Genomic DNA, 19,410 nt, shown 5'->3' with positions numbered 1-19,410 from the left:
TCTTACATGGAACTGTGGACTGGCCAAAATTCAGGAAAAGACACAAATATGGACTTAAAGGACTGAACCCCTGATTTCAAATAAATAGGATCTTTGCCCCTCCTTTATCTGATTTGCCCAATTCCTTCCTCCTTGTTTAAATAAGTTGGTGCAAAGTTTTATTATCAGCCAGTGCAATGGTTCAAGCCTATAATCCTTACTATTTAAGAATTGGAGATATTAAAACATGAAATCCGGATTTTTTTTAAAAATTGAAAATTAAATTTTTTTAAAAATTAACATTGGGATTTAAAATCCAATGTCCCCAGATTAAATCACCTGTATCCCAATTGCATGTCAAAGAACAGAACTGTTAAATAATGCACATTTCAATTTAAAGGCTTTCATCTGGATAAATTGAGCTATGAACTTACTATTAATTCCATGCCCCTCTGGGTTATTTCAACAGCAATACCCTAGAGGATGCTACTCTATTTCTGAATCACCTCTAACTATTGGAAAACTACACAGCAAATACCACTAGTCATGAACAATACTTCTGCCTTTTATTTTTTGTATCCACCTCACTGTGTTGTCATTGTTGGTATCGTCAGATATAAGAATATATATATATATATATATATATATATATATATATATATATATATATATATATATATATATATCCATTCATTCCTTCACTTATGTATTTTTGTAACAATTATATATCTGCTCCCAAATAGTTCTTAGGAATATGTCATGCCACACATAGCACATAAGTGTTATATATGTTAGTAGCAGAGCAAGCACCAACAGTGCTTGAGGGAGCCTCCATCTTTAAAGAGGGCACCATCTCCCCTTGGAGGAGAATCCTCACAGGGGACACCCCGATGCTCCACTGTCTGTTCCACACCTGCCTGAACTTCTAGAACCCACTCCTGCATGACCTGTGGATAGTAAGTCTTCAACTGCCATGGTGTGCACTGTGCCCAGTGTCATTAATCACACCCAAGGAAGCTCCACAGAGACACTCTGGTGCCCAGCTTGAAACAAAGCTGAGATTGTATAACAAATCAATTCCAAGACGCATCTAAAGGCTAAGCCCTGAAAAGTCCCAGGAATACCTGCTCCTCCAGATGTACACATTTCAATTTTGAATGAGAAATATGAAAAAAATCAAGGTGATATGAGGCCTCCAAAAGGACATAGTCATTCTTTAGTAACTGAACCCAAAGAAATGGATACCAATGCAATACTTGATAAGGAATTTGAAAGAATGATTATAGAAAAGCTCAATGATATTCAAGAGAATACCAATCATTAAATGAAATCAGGAAGACAATACAGGACAGGTATGAAAAACTTGACAAAAAATTGAGATTTTTCAGAAAGGACCAAACAAATCTTACAAATGAAGAAATGAAGATTCCCAACAAGAATATATATATATATATATATATATATATATATATATATATATATATATATATATATATATATATGTATATGAAAGCCTCAACAACAGCCATAATCTAACAAAAGAAAATATATCTGAACTTGATGACAGGTCTTTTGAAATATTTGGTCAGAAAAAAAGAATGAATGTATTTAAGACCTTAAGGACACTATTAAGAAATAAATACCCACATTGTCCCCACATTGGTGGGGAAAAAAAGAAAGAAAATACTCTGACATCTGCCTCTCCCAAGGAAGGAGATTAAAATTAAGGGAATAGAAAACCTTTTCAATGGAATAATAGCAGAAATTTCTCCAGTCTTGGAAAAAGATAAAAACATCCATAGACAGGAAGCTGGTAGGTCCCCAAATAGACACCACCCCAGAAAATGTCTTGGCCACACCATATTATTATCAGACTGTCAAATCTTCAGAAGAGCACCAAAGCACTTTTAAGGATATTCCCCCTTAGCCAACAGATTTCTTAGCAGAAGCCCTACAGTCCAGAAAGGAATAGAATGACATAACCCAAGTCCTGAAACAAAATAACTGACAACCAGAAATATTATACCCAGCAAAGCTATCCTTCAGAAATGAAGGAGAAACTTGACAGAGTGGATGGGATTGGGAGAAATGGGGGAGAACAATGGAAATAGTAACATTGGCCAAGATGTGTTGTGTTCATAAACTAATATGTTGAATTGAAATCCCTTTGTACAACTACTTAATAATAAAAATAGTAAATGTGTGTGTGTGTGTGTGTGTGTGTGTGTGTGTGTGTGTGCATGTGTATATGTGAAATGAAGGAGAAAACTGGACGCAATGGAACATACTGGCCCTCCCAAGTATGAAAGGCAGAGATTTGAAGCCACCCTGGGCACCACTTCAGCAAATGAGCCTCGCATGATGGCACATATCTATAATCCAACCTACATAAACCTTCTTGACATAAATATGGAATAAAAAGAACTCTTCCATATTGTTGGTTGGAATAGTTATCAATTCAGCTGTTATAAGGCACAGCATGGAGATTCCTCAGAAGACTAGAAACACATCTACCATGCGATCTAGCTATCTCACTTTTGATGATCTATTCAAAGGAACTGAAATCAGTATACCAGAGAGAGACCTATATATCCAGAAGTGTTATCCATCCATAGGTAAGTGGAAAATATGACTGCTTGTGGCAAAGTGGATGGAACTAGAGGACATCATGTTCGGTGAAAGCAGAAATAGAAAGATGAGTACCACATGCACTCTTTCACATGTGGAGGCTAAAACAATCATTACCCTGAGAGTAGAACAGTGACTTCTAGAAATTGGGAAGGGTATGGGAGAAAAGTGGGGAAAGGGTTCTGGAACTGATCCTTGCATGCTGTATATATGTAAATAGTATACAGAACTCCATTAATATGTCCAGTTAATATATTAATAAATTCTTTTTTTTTGTCAGTTATGGGGCTTGAACTCTGGGCCTGGGTGCTGTCCCTCAGCATTTCCGCTCAAGGTGAGCACCCTACCTCTTGAGCCACAGTGCCACTTCCGGTTTTCTGAGTGGTTTATTGTAGATAAGAGTCTCATGGATTTTCCTGCCTGGACTGGCTTTGAATCATGATCTGAGGATCAGCCTCCTGAGTAAGTAGGATTACAGGCATGAGCCACCAGTCACCAGCTAATAAAGAAATTCTTAAATACACATCACACCTTAAATGATACTCTAGTACTTAATTCTCCCAAAGGTATTTGAATGCCAGTTATAATACATAGGTGCTGACTGGGCTTCGGCAAAACATAATGCTTTGCCTTGTATCATGAAGGAAGGAAGGCTTTCAGACAATCTTGATGTATTGTCATGTGTGGAGCACTGAAAGCACACTCATGTCACAGAGCGGTCCCAAGGAGGTAGATGTGACTGTGTCCAAGGCTAGTGGTAAGGAAGGCAGATCAGGGAGGGGCTCCCAAAATAAGTGATGCTGTATAAAGTAAAGAAATAACAGAAGTTCTGGACAACTAGTTTTTCCTTTGAGCTTTTATTTCATAGGTGTATGACAGCGGCCAGCTCTAGCTCTTTGTACCAAGAGTAAGGCTTCTTTACTCATTAGAGAAGAAACAGGTTTGTCACTTAAGGGCCCAGGTAGTGAGATAGTGTTACATTCAGATCTGGTTCCTGGAATTGTATAATCTTGGACTGTCTTGGAAATGTTCTCCCTAAGACTGTTTAATGCAAGACTTAACTTCTCACTCTGTAGATCAGAATCTTCCTTTGGGGAAGTGGCGCTGTAGCTCAAGTGGTAGAGCGCTCTCCTTGAGCTGAAGAGCTGAGGGACAGCGCCCAGGCCCAGAGTTCAAGCCCCACGACCGACAAAAAAAAAAAAAAAAGAATTTAGCCAGAATCTTCCTTTGGTAGGGAGTTAGTACTAGGGGTCTGAACTCAGAGCATCACCCTACACAAATAGTCAACCACTTCAGCCATACCTTTAGCTCTTTTAGATTTAGGGTTTCTGTTTGTTGGTTTGGTTGGTTGGTTGGTTAGTTTGGGGGTGTTTGTTTTTCAGATATGCTCTCCGTTTATCCCAGGCCAGCCTTAGACTATGATTGTCAGTTTCCTGCATCACTAGAATCATAGGCTTTCACAAGCATACATGGCTCAGAAATCACCCTTTTAACCTGGAGTGTTCTTTTATAAAAGAAATACAAAAGAGAATAGTATATTAAGGTTTAGATATTCAAGTAATTGCGTTCTTTACTGAACTTCCCATTCCTAGTCATATAGATGAATAAAGAAAATCTGGGACTCAAGTGGTAGAGTATACCACAAAAGAAAGAGAGAAGAAAGAATGAAAAAGAAAGAAAAGAAAAGGAAGGGAAGGAAGGAAAGGAAAGAAGGAAGGAAGGAAGGAAGGAAGGAAGGAAGGAAGGAAGGAAGGAAGGAAGGAAGGAAAGAAGGAAGGAAGGAAAGAAGGAAGGAAGGATTAAGAAACAATGGTAACAATGATATTGTTTGGTAGGAAGATTATGTTTTAGTACTCCACAGCATACTATAATGAAATCCTTGCCAATAATGCATGATATATCTCAAAATAATTAGAAGTGAAGAATTTCAATATGTGCAACCTAAAAAATGTTTACATTTAAAGTGATGGGTATGCTAATTACCCCTTTTTGATCACCACACAATATATGTGTGAACCAAGTCATCACATGGTATCTCATATATATGTGCGAATACTATATTAATCCAAACTTTTCCAGAAGAAATTATGCATAGACAAATTACATAAGAAGCTGTTTATCTAAATGTATAGATGTTTTTGCTTTCAATTTAAGATCAATTTAATTTTCAAACATTTGTGACAATTATTTTTATTTAATTTTTCTTTCAAATCCATCATCAAAGAACACCAGAAGCTTATAAATTTCATATCTTAGGCATAGCTTATTTTTGCCCAAAGAATTGAGATTTTTTTATTGTGAAAATACCATATAGAGGGGTTTCAATTACATGGGCAAGATAATGAATACATCTCTTATCAAGCATTGTTGCCTCCTTTGTTTCCCCTTCCTATCCCTTCCCATCCCCTCCTCCCCGTCCACTCACTCCCCCCCCCCACCAAAGTTGTAAAGTTAGTTTTTTACATAACATCTTGTACATCTCATTGTTGCAATGGGTCCACCCGTATCCCTATTTAAACGATTTGTTTTTTCCCTTCCCCTCCACAAATTATACCAACATTAAATACAGTGAAAGCAGGGGTTATACCGTGGGAGAGGAACATACAAAGCAACAAAGAAATCATCATAAATATGTTAGAAACAATCACAAGAAAGAAAAAACATTTGAATACTTAGCTTGGGGTTCATTTCACCTAACATCAACTTATCTGACCTTTTCTGCTTGACTCAGACATATACTAGTTATTGCAAATAAGAGAAACCATGGGAGCTATGTTTCTTTGGGCCTGGTTTACTTCACTTAATATAATTTTTTCCAAGTCTTTCCATTTCCTAACAAATGGGGCAATGTCATTCTTTCTGATGGAGGCATAGTGTATATATACCACATTTTCTTGATCCATTCATCTACTGAGGGGCATCTGGGTTGGTTCCATATCTTAGCTATGGTAAATAATGCTGCAATAAGCATAGTTGTGCTGGTAGCTTTAGTGTGGTCTTGTTTGTAATCATTTGGGTAAATGCCCAAAAGTGGGATTGCTGGGTCATAGGGGAGTTCTATGTGGAGTCTTTTGAGGAACCTCCATACTACTTTCCAAAGTGGTTGAACAAGTTTACACTCCCACCAACAATGCAGTAAGATTCCCTTCTGTACACATCCCCTCCAGCATCTGTTGTTATTAGAGTTCTTGATTATAGCCATTCTAACTGGGGTGAGGTGGTATCCCAATGTTGTTTTGATTTGCATTTCTTTTATGGCTAGAAGAATTGAGATCCTTAAAAATAATTCCTTTAGTGTTCATAGAAATCAGACACAGCTGAGAAAGTGAAGTGATTGGCAAAAGGCAGAGGGGAGTTTCTAGGCTGATGAGTTGTTTCATATGTGCTTGAGGTAGTGAACATAGGAGTGAATAGAACCAATAAATTTTGTTGAACTGAACACATAAGACCTTGGCCTTCTGGTTTTATCCTTTTTATTTTTTTAAATAAGAACAGTTAAAATCAACTCTCCAAGCAATTTTTTCCTTTCTTTTTTTTTTTTCTGTTGGTTAATGGACTTGAATTCAGGACCTAGGCTCTGCCCCTGAGCATTTTTTGCTCAAGGCTAGTGCTTTACCACATTAAGCCACAGGTCCAATTCCAGTTTTCAAGTGGTTAATTATAGAGAAGATCTCACAGACTTTCTTGCCCAAGTTGGCTTCAAACTGCGATCTTCAGATCTCAACTTCCTAAGTAGCGAGGATTATAGGAGTGAGTCACCAACACACAGCTCTGTAAGCCGTTTTCGAGTATGCAAGTTGCAGTTATCAACTGTGGTCGCTATGGTATTACTACAGAGCTCTCGAACATGAATGTATTCCTCCTAATTGAATCACCACCCTAATCTTCCCATTTCTATGAAATTGTTTTTAGATGCCACATGTAAATGAGTGGTATTTGTCATTGTGTGGCTGGTTTATTTCACTTAACTTGTTCTTTTCACACCAGTAGTTGTAAATTAAAGGATTTGCTTCTCTTAAGGTTGAATAGTATTCTTAGTATAAATGGCTCATGCATTCATTCACATTTGGACACTGAGTTTGAGTCTATAACTTGGCTATTACAAAAAGTGCTAAAATAGACACGGGCGTATAGACGATGTCTCTTTGACGTGTTTATTTTATTTCCTTTGACGTACACCCAGTAGGGGGACTGCCTTCACATTTATCTCAATTTTTCTTCCCTGATTTTGCTGTTCAGACCTCCAATCTCATTTTCCCAAAGTCAATTTCATACCAATAGTTTTTCTTTTTATATCATCATTATTTGTTAGCTAAATACAAACCATTCTGGGGCATCAACCAGTGGATTTTGTCACACTGTTACCTTTCTTACAGATTCAGGGCCAACACTCAGCAAAAACAAAGATCCAATCTGTGACCCTTGGCTGAACTCCTGGTCTCCAGGAGAGTCTGAGTGAGGCAGGGTTATCTGTCACAGTCTACTGATTAGCTTTCCTGCCACCCTAATCAAATATAAGCCTATTTAACTTGTATAATAATATCTTGAGACAATGTACTGACCAATTTACTAAAATTCAAATGAAATTACCAGAAATTAAACGTGGGAGATAATTCTATCATTTTATAGACAGCCTTTGTTTATTTGAAGCTTCTCTAGTCAATAGTCTTCTAGAACTTTTCTCCTCCATTCTTGGTACAGAAATTTTTTTAAGTGTAATATAACAAACTACCCTTTGTCCAGCTATCTACTACCGATAAAACCAGAAAATCTGGAAATCTTAGTAGTTCTTGAAACTCTAATAACAAAGCAACAATGTTGAGCTTCAAAGGAAATATGCAGGGGGCAGGCAGGAAGAGGCAAAGGGGAGTCAGACAAGAACTCAATCAACTTCACAAAAAGAAAAAAGTAAAATAAGAAGAAAATGGGATATTCTATTTTGGGTTTGGACATATCTGGAGAAGTTCTACAGGTAGGTAATATAATTTTATGATTAACCATAATCAGTATTTATTATTAACATCAAGCTATAAAAGTCCTGAAGAGAATTTAAAAGTTAAAAATCTTATGAAAATGAAGAACATGGTTATCTTTTGTTGCAAAGACATAATAAATGGCAACTCCTTTGTACAACTACTTAAAGATAACAAAAATAATCTGTTGCAGCAGCGGTACTTACTAGACCCTATATTGAAAGTTAATTACACAACTCAAGGGTGAGGATGGGAGAGAAAAACTGGGAGAGAGCAAGGGAAGGAGTGACATTGTCCAAAAAGAAATGTACTCGCTCAGGCACCAGCGGCTCACACCTGGAATCCTAGCTACACAGGAGGCTGAAATTTGAGGATAAAGGTTCAAAGTCAGCCTGGGCAGGAAAAACCTGTGAGACTCTTATCTCTAATTAATCACAGAGGAAGCTGGAAATAGTGCTGTGGCTCACGTGGTAGAGCACTAGCCTTGAGCACAAAGGAGCTCAGGGATGGTACCGAGGCCCAGAGTTCAAGCCTCAGGACCAGCAAAAAAAAAAAAAGAAGAAGAAAGAAATATACTCTTTACTTATGTAACTGTAACCCCCCTGTACATCACCTTTATATTTTTTTATTTTTTTTTATTTTTTTATTTTTATTTTATTTTATTTTTTTTTTTGTCAGTCGTGGGGCTTGAACTCTGGGCCTGGGCGTTGTCCCTCAGCTCTTCAGCTCAAGGCGAGCGCTCTACCACTTGAGCTACAGCGCCACTTCCGGTTTTCTGGTGGTTTATTGGAGATAGGAGTCTCACTGTCTTTCTTGCCCGGGCTGGCTTTGAACCGCGATCCTCAGATCTCAGCCTCCTGAGTAGCTAGGATTACAGGCGTGAGCCACCAGCGCCCGGCTGTACATCACCTTTATAATGACAATAAAAAATAATAAATAGGGAAAAAGTAATCTGAAAAAAGGAAACAACAATAATAACATAATAAGCATATGCAATGAAGTTAGACAAACAACAGACAGGATGCTGGTGGCCAACATCTGTAATCCTAGAGACTCAGGAGGCTGAGATATAAATATCAGAGTTCAAAATCAGCCCAACCAGAAAAAAGTCCATGAGATTGTTATCGCCAATTAACTAGCAAAAAGCTAGAATAGGAGCTGTGGCTCAAGTGGTAGAGTCCCAGCCTTGAGTGATTGAGGCCCTGTGTGTAAGCCCCAGTACTGGCATCAAAAAATAAATCTTTTTTTTTACACTTACGATCATTAAAAATCAAGGCAGGTGGGTTTAACAGTTGAAATCTACTGGAATTTCTTTTTTTCTTTTTTTCTTTTCTTTTCTTTTTTTTTTTTTGTTAGTCGTGGGGCTTGAACTCTAGGCCTGGGGCTGTCCATCAGCTCTTCAGCTCAGGCCTAGCACTCTGCCACTTGATCTACAGTACCACTTATAGTTTTCTGGTGGATAATTGGAGATAAGAGTCTCATGGACTTTCCTGCCTGGGCTGGCTTTGAACCATTATCCTCAGATCTCAGCTTCCTGAGTAGCTAGGATTACAGATGTGAGCCACCAGTGCCCAGCTTCCTATTGGCATTTCTGCAAAGATTACTGCATAGTTTGAGTTATGGGCTCTGTAGGCAAATCGCATCTCATAACCATGATCTCAGCTCATGCCCCTCCTCACTGGGGCCTCCTGTAAATTGGCTAACAATCCTATCATTCATGTGTGAAATAATACAAAGCTGGTTTGAATAAATGTCATAATATTCGATTAGGCAGCATGCTGTGGGAATTCTGAGGGAACAATATCCCATTCTCATTTGAGCAGAAGGCAAGAAGTTAATAGATTTTCTGCAAGGTGGTTTTATATGGACCCTGAATGGACGAACAAATCTTGGAATTAGTATGTCTGGTATGTATTTTGCATATTCTCAGAAAAATTACAAAATGTACATCAGTGGCACAAAGAATCATCTTACTGACACAACTTTGCCACTTAAGAAAAAAATCCCAATGGGGCACTGGTGGCTCATATCTGTAATCCTAGCTACTCAGGAGGCTGAGGATCATGGTTCAAAGCCAGCCTGGGCAGGAAAGTCTGGGAGACTCTAATCTCCAATATACCACCAGAAAACTGGAAGTGATGTTGTGGCTCAAGTGGTAAAGCACTACTCTTGAGCTGAAAAGCTGAAGGTCAGGCCCAGATTTCAAGCCCCAAGACCAACAAAAAGAGAGAGAGAGAGAGAGAGAGAGAGAGAGAGAGAGAGAGAGAGAGAGAAAGGAAGGAAAGAAAGAAGGAAGGAAGGAAGGAAGGAGAAAGAAAGAAAGAAGAAAAGAAAAGAAAAATATCCCATTGTTAACATTGACTCTTCTCTTTTTCCTTTTCTTACTTGTTTGTTGGTACTGAGGATTGAACTGTGGCCTTAAGAGTGCTAAGCACATTCCCCACCATGGAGCTAACCCTGGGTTTACACTATTTTTTCCTGTATAAGGAAACATGAAAATTTATAAGAAAATTGTGTTTTTTCTGACAAATTTTTCATAAATGCTGTGAACGTTACATCCTTCTGCTATTTATTTTCAGTTTATAATGACCCATGTGTTCATGAACTCATTATTAACCAGTTATCCCATTTTTAATGGACATTCTGAGCATTTATAGTAGTCTCTTATTTTGTGGATATTTAAGATGTGTTAGAACATCTTCTAAGGCTTCTTTAAAAATAGGAACACATTAATGAACAAAGCCAACTTGTCACTGAAAATACAATCATCAGTAAGAGAGTTCCTCACCGGGATGCTGACTGAGGCACTGGAAAATTCTGGTACTAAAAACCATGAGTAAGCAAAGTGCACCATTCACAGAGTTTAGAGTCTAGCAGCTCTGAGACTAGCCATAGACCACCATGGGCGGGCCAGGAGATGAGAATTCTAGGTAAGAATAAAAAGAAACAGAGAATTCCAGTTGAGAAATGTTATTCAGTCTAGGCCGACCACTTGCACAGAACTGTTTGGATGAAGATGACAAAGGCAGTTGCCACACTGAGTTCTAACATTTTGAGTAAAATTTTGAATCTTCAGTTTACTGGAAGGGGAGAATTCAAACGCCATTTTGCTATGGTGGCATTAAGGCATTCCTTCAAAATGTGGGGTCACTGAAGGTGGAAGGTGACCGCACTAAGAAGTGGAAGGAGACTGCATTAAGAGGTGGGCCTTTCAAGGGTAATGAGGCCCTGAGCTTTTCTCCCTTATGCACGGGAGGGAGGGTCTCTTAAAGGCACCTCACTCTGCTTTGGGCCACCTTGCTTCTGTCTTCCATCATGGGACCAAGCAGCAGCAAAGCCAGCACCACATTCGAAAGCTAAGCCTTGATCATAGACTTCCAGCCTCCAGAGACTTTAATAGGTAGATTTCTATTTTTCAAAAAATTACCCAATCTCAGATATTCTGTTATATACAGCAGAATATGTATATGTGTGTGTGTGTGCGTATATATATATATATATATATATATATCATACATATAGTGTGTATGTGTGTATATCCCTAGTTTAATGTAGTGAACATTCAAGTTGAAAGTTGGTTACTTTAAAATTAATGAGTGGGCTGGGAAGGTGGCTCAGTGGTAGAGCGCTTGCCTTGCATGCCTGAGGCCCTGGGTTCGATTCCTCAGCACCACATAAGCAAAAAGAAAAAAAAGCCGGAAGTGGCGCTGTGGCTCAAGTGGTAGAGTGCTAGCCTTGAGCTGAAGAGCTGAGGGACAGCGCCCAGGCCCAGAGTTCAGGCCCCACGACCCCCCCCAAAAGAAATCAATAATAAGTAACAAAAAAGATTATTATGAGTAATTATATAAAGTCCAGAAGATAATCAGAAGGAAAATTATTTAGGTACTGGTAATTTGGCTTTTTTTTTTTTTAAATTGAAGTCAGCAAACATTTTATCCAAACAATCGAAGCCGTTGTCTGTCTGGCTTCTGTACAACTTTATCATTAGGCGTCCTACATCTAAATAATTCAGTGAAATATTATCAATGACTCCTTGCTTCTCTACCCAATAGCCGTTCCCTCTCCACCACAGAACCCTGAAGTGCTCAAAGAGGCCTGGGCGGGGTGGGGCTCTGGCCCAAACCAGTCCCCGGAGAGCAGTACAGGAAGGGAAGGAAGAGGTCTCAGTTACATCGCCACGGAATCAGCTCTTTCTTGCACTGTTAACGCTAATGCCAGAGACCACCCTCCCCACCCACCAATCTGAAATCCACTCCATACCTCATAGCCCGGGCACGAGGACCACAGAAACACCCTGCGACTGCATGTAAATACTGTCCGTCCTGAGAGGCCTCTCTCAGGCTTGGTTTCTTTTCTACTCATCCCAAGGCAAGTAACCAACAGCCATTGGTCAAACTTATCCCTCTCCTCCCCCCCCCCCCTTCCCGGGCTGCAGGCCAAGAGGAGGCAAGCACTGTGGAAGGCGGGGCAGCAGGTGAAAGGTGCTCAGGACACAGCTGCATGGCAGCATGCAGGAATTGCTGGGCAGCAGCTGGAGGAAGTTTGGCCATGCCGGCAGAGGGACTTACGAGTGGCTACCCAGCGAAGCAAGCCTGCGTCTTCCAGAGACCCAGCTGCAGGTCTGTACCTAACCACTACGCCTTTCTTCTCCAAAGCATCTCAGGTCGATTTTAAGCCAGTAATGCCAATATGTATCGGATCTTAAAACCTCGTGGCAATAATTTACTTTGTGGATATAATGCTCCCCCCCCCCAAAAAAAATGAGTTCACTGATTGGTGTGGTCTAAAGGAAATAATTTAAAAAATGATTTTTTGACAATGATTGATTCAAATAAAATTTGTTACAAATATATTCTGGGAAGACTTGATGTAGGGAAAAATATCCATGAACACCTAAAGCTAGGTGTCTATAAGTTTTCTTTTTCAGTTTTTATTGTTCTTATAAAGGTGATGTACAGCAGGTTCGTGTCAGGTAATAAGTACATTTGTTTTTGGACAATGTCATCCCTTTCTTTGATCTCTCCATTTTTCCCTCTTGTGTCTTTAAGTTTTATGTCTTGGTGTTACTGTTTTCTTCTTTGCCCAGTTAACAACATCTCTATTCAAAACTAAGAAAGCCCCTGTTGCTGGCTGTGTGTAACCACTGTGAGAAAGAGGCAGAAATCAAGTCTTAGGGCAGGATAGCCCGGGGCTACGGAGTCCTCGTGTCTCACTAAGAAACACAGGAGCTGCTTTGCTTTGTCTGGAAAGCCACCAAAGCAACCTTGCAGCACAGAAGAAACTACTTGTAGACACTTTGAAACAAAGAATTTTATAATCAGGAGAAATGAGTGCCTAATAAGTACTCAAGATCGACAGGAATTTATTTCCTTCTTTTCTAGAATATCAGCTAGTGAGATTAGTATGTGGTTCTCCTGAATATCCTTTTGTAGAAAATATACTTACAAATATACAGACAGACAGATAGACAGATAGTTCCTTCTGCAGTTACAACTTCAATTTGATATTTCTAGGTGACATTGTTCAAAAAGAAATGTACTATTTACCTGACTTATGTAACTGTAACCCCTCTGTATATCAACATTATAATAACACAAAAAATTTAAAACAAAAGACTTGCTCAGAAAATACAATATCAATAAATTATTAAAAGTTAAGAAATAACTCTGAGGCTAGTGGACTAATTAGAACATTTCCTGGAAAAGAAATCTTGGATGCACTTTTTTTTAAGAGTTTTCTTTTTGTCTCAAATTGTCCTCATGTGCTTGCTATATTAGATAGAAGTCTTCAAACACCAGCCAACAAATGAAAGTACTGATTACAGAGGTTTTTGTTTTTTTTCTTTTCCCAGAGTTTTGGTGATATCATAGTGGTGTAATTGTAACAATATTGTCTGTTCTATAACCTGTTCAATAGAACTTTAAGTAGTTTTATATTCAGTACATATTCAACTTACAGGTCATAACAGAGAATGTAAAATTTGAACTATTATCATCTATTATTGATGTGGGCTAAAAGAAAAAAATGGTAAAAGGGGTCTGTGTTTATTGAGATTGAAGAATCATTGCTTTAAATAATAATTTTAATATATTTAATGATTTGTTTAGAAAGAACAAATTATAGTTAAATTTTTCTTTGACTCAACTTATTATCATACTCAGTTTTATCTGTTCTTCGTATGCCATACTTACTATGTCAAAGCAGATTTTGAGTAAATTATTCTGATTGTGAACTTATGTGTGAAAAAACAGAAGACCTCCCTAGTCTAGAAATACAACTCCATCACACACTGAACACATATCACTAAACTATTTTTCTAAAATATATACTGACAAAAATATACATTTTGTATAAGAGGTTTCATTTTCACTCTTTTCCATCCTTGTATCAGCAACTAGCTAGATTTCTTTGGATTATCTTTACTATTTTAGTTTTAGTAAATCAGGTCCCTTTAGTCCTTGAAATATGATCCTATCAATGTCTATTATTCACCTAGCATTTTATACACAGAGAGATGTTTTTCATCTATTTCCTATAGAAGAAAACCCAAGCTTCTACGGGGCCAGTAGCTTTCAGGGCACAGACGTGACGCAGGATCATCCTGGAATTCAAAGGCAAAACTGACAGACCTCAAAGATCACAAGGGCTCTGTTCCTAAGGAGATCTTCATTTATTTTAATTCACACTTTCCCAAGGGGAAAAAAATCTGGCAGTATAAATATTAAACCATTTAGTTTCAAGTCCCAAAAACTTATACATCCTTGTAAAGCTTGTAAGAAGTAGAGAAGATTCTGCAAAAGGAGACAAGCCAGGCTTCTTCCATGAAGAGGACACTGGACAACTACAAGCTCTCAGAGTTGTTATGTTTTATTTCAAATAAGAAAATAACTTACTGTTTTTTTTCTTTAAAATCTTGAACACAATGGTAAGAGTTTAAAATATGTTCTTTCTTTCATAATAGTGCATATTAACATTTACATTTGATTAAATGTTGTACATAATTGAAAACATTCTTAATACTTCCTTCCCATGGCCATATTTAAAGTGATGTGCTTGTAATCAGAACAGTATGCACTCATGTTGTCTTCGTGAAGCATTAATTCATAGCTCTAATATTCTTTACCAGAAACTCATTGTTCTTGTGAGGTAATACTACAAAATTAATACTCTTATGATTGCCTATGAATTGATCTGTAATTCTGTTTCCTTACAATTTAAAAGTTTTCTATAGTTAAATCTCACAAATATTACAAAAAATCACATTTAAAAATAAAAAAATCTCATTCCTGCCAATTGTCAAATTGGAATTCAAATATTAACATTATGTGATATAAATAGTGTGTGATTTTGTCCCAGAAATCAAAATTAATTTTATGGCACTAAAACATTTTTTGTTTAATTCTAAAATGTCTTTAAATGTATCAATGGCCAGATAGCAGATAATCTTATGCCGGACTGAGGTCTGAGATCATAGTTCAAAGCCAGCCTGGGCAGGTAAGTCCATGAAACTCTTCTCTCCAATTAATGAGCAGAAAAAAATCAGAAGTGGTAATATGGCTTAAGTGGTAGAGCTCAAACCTTGAGTGAAAAAGCCAATCAATATCAGGGGCCTTGAGTGGGGTGCGTGAGTGCACGCGTGTACACACACACCACACACACACATACACACACCACACACACACACACATACCACACACACACACATACACACCACACACACCACACACACAAACACACATATACACACCACACACATATACACACACCACACACACAAACACACATACACACACCACACACATACACACACCACACACACACCACACACACAGACACACACCACACACACATACACACACCACACATACACCACACACACATACACACACCACACACACATACACATACCACACATACATACACACACCACACTCACACCACACGCACACACCACACACACACATACACACACCACACACACACACACACACACTAAAAAAGTGCATAAATCATGAGTGTTCTTGGTAGTTCCTAAGTAGTAGACCTACCAACCAGAATGCATTGCACTATTTTATGTCAATGAAGAAGCTGTTGGATAGTCAATGGTACTTCTGGACCTTCTGAATTCCTACTTCGTGGTTTAAATTCATTTCCTTTCACGAGGGCCTAGCTCTTTGTCATAGTGAATGGTGACAGTTGTTTTTAACATGGTGAGTCGTAATCATAAGAAGAAGAATAGATGGAGAAATGGGTTTCGTGGCCTCAGACATTCAGGACCACCTGCCCTGACCCTATAGCTCACTTTCCTCCCCTAACTCCAGGGCACCCAGCAAGTGAGCTCCTCCCAAGCCGATGCAGAGCCCTTCCTGTGCATCCTTCTCCCAGCCACCGTCCTGCTCTTCCTGGCCTTCCTGCTGCTGTTCCTGTACCGCCGCTGCCAGGCCCCGCGCGCCCGGGCCCCGGGGCTCGGCGTGGACCTCGCAGAGCCCCTGGGCCCAGGGGAGGTGACCGACTTCCTGCCTGGCCTCTCGTGGGGCAGTGAGCAGAGCGTCCCCTACTCCCCGCTCCCCGCCCACCGGGCCCTGCCCTCCTCCTCTGCCGCTGCCGGCCTGCCACCCTCCTATGAAGAGGCCACCAGGGCCCCCACTGGGGAAGAGGCCTCTGATGTGGCCCCTCAGTACCAAGAATGGGCGCCTTGATTGGGTAGCCAAGGTCAACGGACCTGCAAACCACCGAAAACCCAGCTCTTAACTGACCCCGTGCAAGATGGAGAAGCCATCCACATCCTCGAAGGCCTAGCAGATTGGCGGCCTCCCTTGGGCCGGAGATAACACTTCCTTGTTCATTTAGATGATCTTAATATCCAGCTTTTGAGGAACAAGTGCCCCCGGCTCTCCCAAAGATGACCGAGGACTCCTAGAATGCATAACGTTCCTGAGACTAAGGAGAAAGTTCTTTGTGTGTTGAGAAAAAAATTAATAAATTATTGCCAGTAAGTATAGAACCAGCTCTGAAAGTCAAGAAAAAAGAAAAGGAAAATACAGGATTAATTAGCCAAAGGCTTCCGCCGTTGCTACCAAATACACCTTTTCTTCCTGCACGAGTTTTTCCGGGTCTCACGGCTCCACTTCTATGGGAAGGCTTCAAAATGCATAGAGAGGTCTAGAAGGAATAAAAGGGATCTCTAAAGCAGCAGTGGTTTATTGTGTTGTAAATAATGATGGCATGCATTTTGATATTAACAATGAAAGTACAGACATTTATACATATTTTAGTTAAAAATATAATAAGCCTCTCAAAATGATCTCTTTTGTGATATGGAGCTTACATATCTGTCTTTTGATCTGCTTTCTTGAACAGGAGAGAGAATTGACAATTACAGGGACATGTCCTGCACTAGAATATTGTGGGTCATTTGACAATGTGGCAGAAGACATTGTTGTTACTATAACACGTTCTCTTATTATTCCATACTATATATCTTAGCTACCATTACCATAATGCACAGCACTGTTATTAAATTTGTTATAGTAGGGCTGGGAAGGTGGCTCAGTGGTAGAGTCCTTGCCTTGCATGTCTGAGGCCCTGGGTTCGATTCCTCAGCACCACATAAGCATAAAGAAAAAAATCCAGAAGTGGCGCTGTGGCTCAAGTGGTAGAGCGCTAGCCTTGAGCTGAAGAGCTGAAGGACAGCGCCCAGGCCCAGAGTTCAGGCCCCACGACCGGACCCCAAAAACAAAAAATTTGTTGTAGTTACCTAGCAGCAGTCACAGGTAGAAATCAGTTTAATATTGGAAAGTAAAGATTAACACTGGGCCACACCATAAAACAGAAGCAGATTGGCTCTAACCTTATAACCACCCCATTCCAACTCTGAATTCACAGACTTCAAAACTAGAGTTTACAGAGATGAAGCCACTTGGCCAACATTGCATATCTTGGAATAGACCTAGGACCAGATGCCTGGCTTTCTGATCTGAGCAGAAGTATGGTGGTAGGTGTTTTCTCAGGAACTTAATACAAGTTCAGTTTCAGCCTTTGCTGAAATGGGTCACATCAGAGTAGGAGAAAGTAAGTTTGGCACGGTTAGAAATCTCCCCTTGGTAGATACTACCACATGGGAGGTGTATCAGGATATCCACAGTGGTGATAGGGAGGGGAGATGAAGGGTGTAGGGGTGACATTCATAATTCTTATCTTCTCAATGTTATAATTGTTTTGCTTTGTTGTTGTTTGCCAGTCCTGGGTTTGAACTCAGGGCCTGAGCACTGTCCTGAGCCTCTTTGTGCTCAAGGCTACTGATCTACCACTTGAGCCACAGCACCACTTCCAGCTGTTTCTGAGTAGTTTATTGGAGATAAGAGTCTCACCGACTTTCTTGCCACAATCCTCAGTTCTCAGCCTCCTGAGTAGCTAAGATTACAGGTATGAGACACAGATACCAGGCTCAATGCTATAACTAAAAAAAAATTTTTTATTTGTAGGCAGGGAAGGAGGGGAAAATAGGGGAAGAGAAGGAGTAAGGGATGACAGTATCCAAAAAAGAAATGTCCTCATTACCTGACTTATAAATGGTAATCCCTCTGTAAAACATGTAATAATAACAATAAAACTATACTTTATATATACAGTACCAAAAAACAAACTAGACTGTTGGATGAGTCCAAATGATTTTAAAAATAATAATGGTTTTATCTTTGAGGACTAAAGCAAAATATAATCTATTTGGGTGGGAAAAATCAATAGAGTTTGTTTTAGTGAAATTGTAGTAAAAATTCTCTAATGTGTTTTAAGGGAAATAAACAAATGAGAATGAAAAGCCTTTCTCATATTCTTTTTTTCTGGGGGGAAGAAGGTTGTTGAGTCTTGAACTCAGGGTCTAGATGTTGACCCTGAGCTTTTTGCTCAATGCTAGCTCTCTATTTCTTGAGCCATAGCTCCACTTCAAGCTTTTTTGGTAGTTAATTGGAGGTGAGAATCTCACGGACTTTCCTGCTCAGTTGGCTTTGAATTGTGATCCTCCCATCTCCTTCTTGAGTAGCTAGGACTACAGGTGTGAACCACAGGTGCCCAGCTCTTCACATTGTTTTTAATCCTAAGATTCCAGCTCTGTGAAAGGGAGGACTGATTCTTTCCCAACTGCCCCTCATTCTCCTTCTTGGATTCCAGAAATCATCTGCTAAAGACAGACTAGGCCCTTCCAAACACCAAGGAGTGCATTTTGCTAGGTTATTTTGATTTCAGTCTCTGTACCAAGAACGGATTTGGTTTTAGGAGATCCACCAAGGAGAAGGAACTTTTTAAGAAAAGTTTGCCTTACTATTAAAAATAAATACATGAACCCTCTGTACAGCATCTTTATAATAAAATAAATAAATATGAAGCTAGGCACCTGTGGCTTACACCTGTAATCCTAGCTATTCAGAAGGCTGAGATCTGAGGATTTGGGTTCAAAGCCAGCCTGGGCAAGGAACTCTGTAAGACTCTTTTTTTTTTTTTTTTTTTTATCAGTCCGTGAGACTTGAAGTCTGGGCCTGGGTGCTGTCCCTGAGGTCTTCAGCTCAAGGCTAGCACTCTACCACTTGAGCCACAGCACCACTTCTGGTTTTCTGAGTGGTTTATTGGAGATAAAAGTTCCATGGACGTTCCTGCCTGGGCTGGCTTTGAACCCTGATCCTCAGATTTCAGCCTCCTGAGTAGCTAGGATTGCAGGCATGAGCCACCAGTGCCCAGCTGTGAGACTCTTATCTTCAATTAAGCATCAGAAAACTAGAAGTGCACTGTGGCTCAAAGTGATAGAGTGTGAGCCTTGAGTGAAAAAGCTTAGGGA

The 19,410-nt window shown here is 39.5% G+C and overlaps 1 protein-coding gene across 1 annotated transcript; it reads left to right on the top strand.

The window, feature by feature from the left end:
* The first annotated feature begins 12,088 nt into the window (after nucleotides 1-12,088).
* On the top strand, nucleotides 12,089-18,305 carry Smim28 (small integral membrane protein 28). Its single transcript, XM_070010090.1, has 2 exons — nucleotides 12,089-12,199; nucleotides 15,902-18,305. The coding sequence occupies exons 1-2, from the start codon at nucleotides 12,089-12,091 to the stop codon at nucleotides 16,277-16,279; spliced, it is 489 nt and encodes a 162-aa protein (XP_069866191.1). The 3' UTR covers nucleotides 16,280-18,305.
* Nucleotides 18,306-19,410: the final 1,105 nt, after the last annotated feature.

The sequence above is a fragment of the Dipodomys merriami genome, unplaced genomic scaffold, assembly GCF_024711535.1.
Source record: "Dipodomys merriami isolate MVZ:Mamm:240054 unplaced genomic scaffold, mDipMer1.0.p SCAF_8, whole genome shotgun sequence".
In the NCBI taxonomy this organism is placed as follows: domain Eukaryota; kingdom Metazoa; phylum Chordata; class Mammalia; order Rodentia; family Heteromyidae; genus Dipodomys; species Dipodomys merriami.
Note: the sequence above shows the minus strand (reverse complement) of the source record. Positions and strands in the feature narration are given on the sequence as shown.

Excerpts from the sequence above, each read along its gene's own strand:
- Smim28 (XM_070010090.1), top strand. The coding sequence starts at position 12,089 with ATGCAGGAATTGCTGGGCAGCAGCTGGAGGAAGTTTGGCCATGCCGGC. Across the intron at positions 12,200-15,901 it reads TTCCAGAGACCCAGCTGCAG|GGCACCCAGCAAGTGAGCTC; the intron begins GTCTGTACCTAA and ends CCCTAACTCCAG.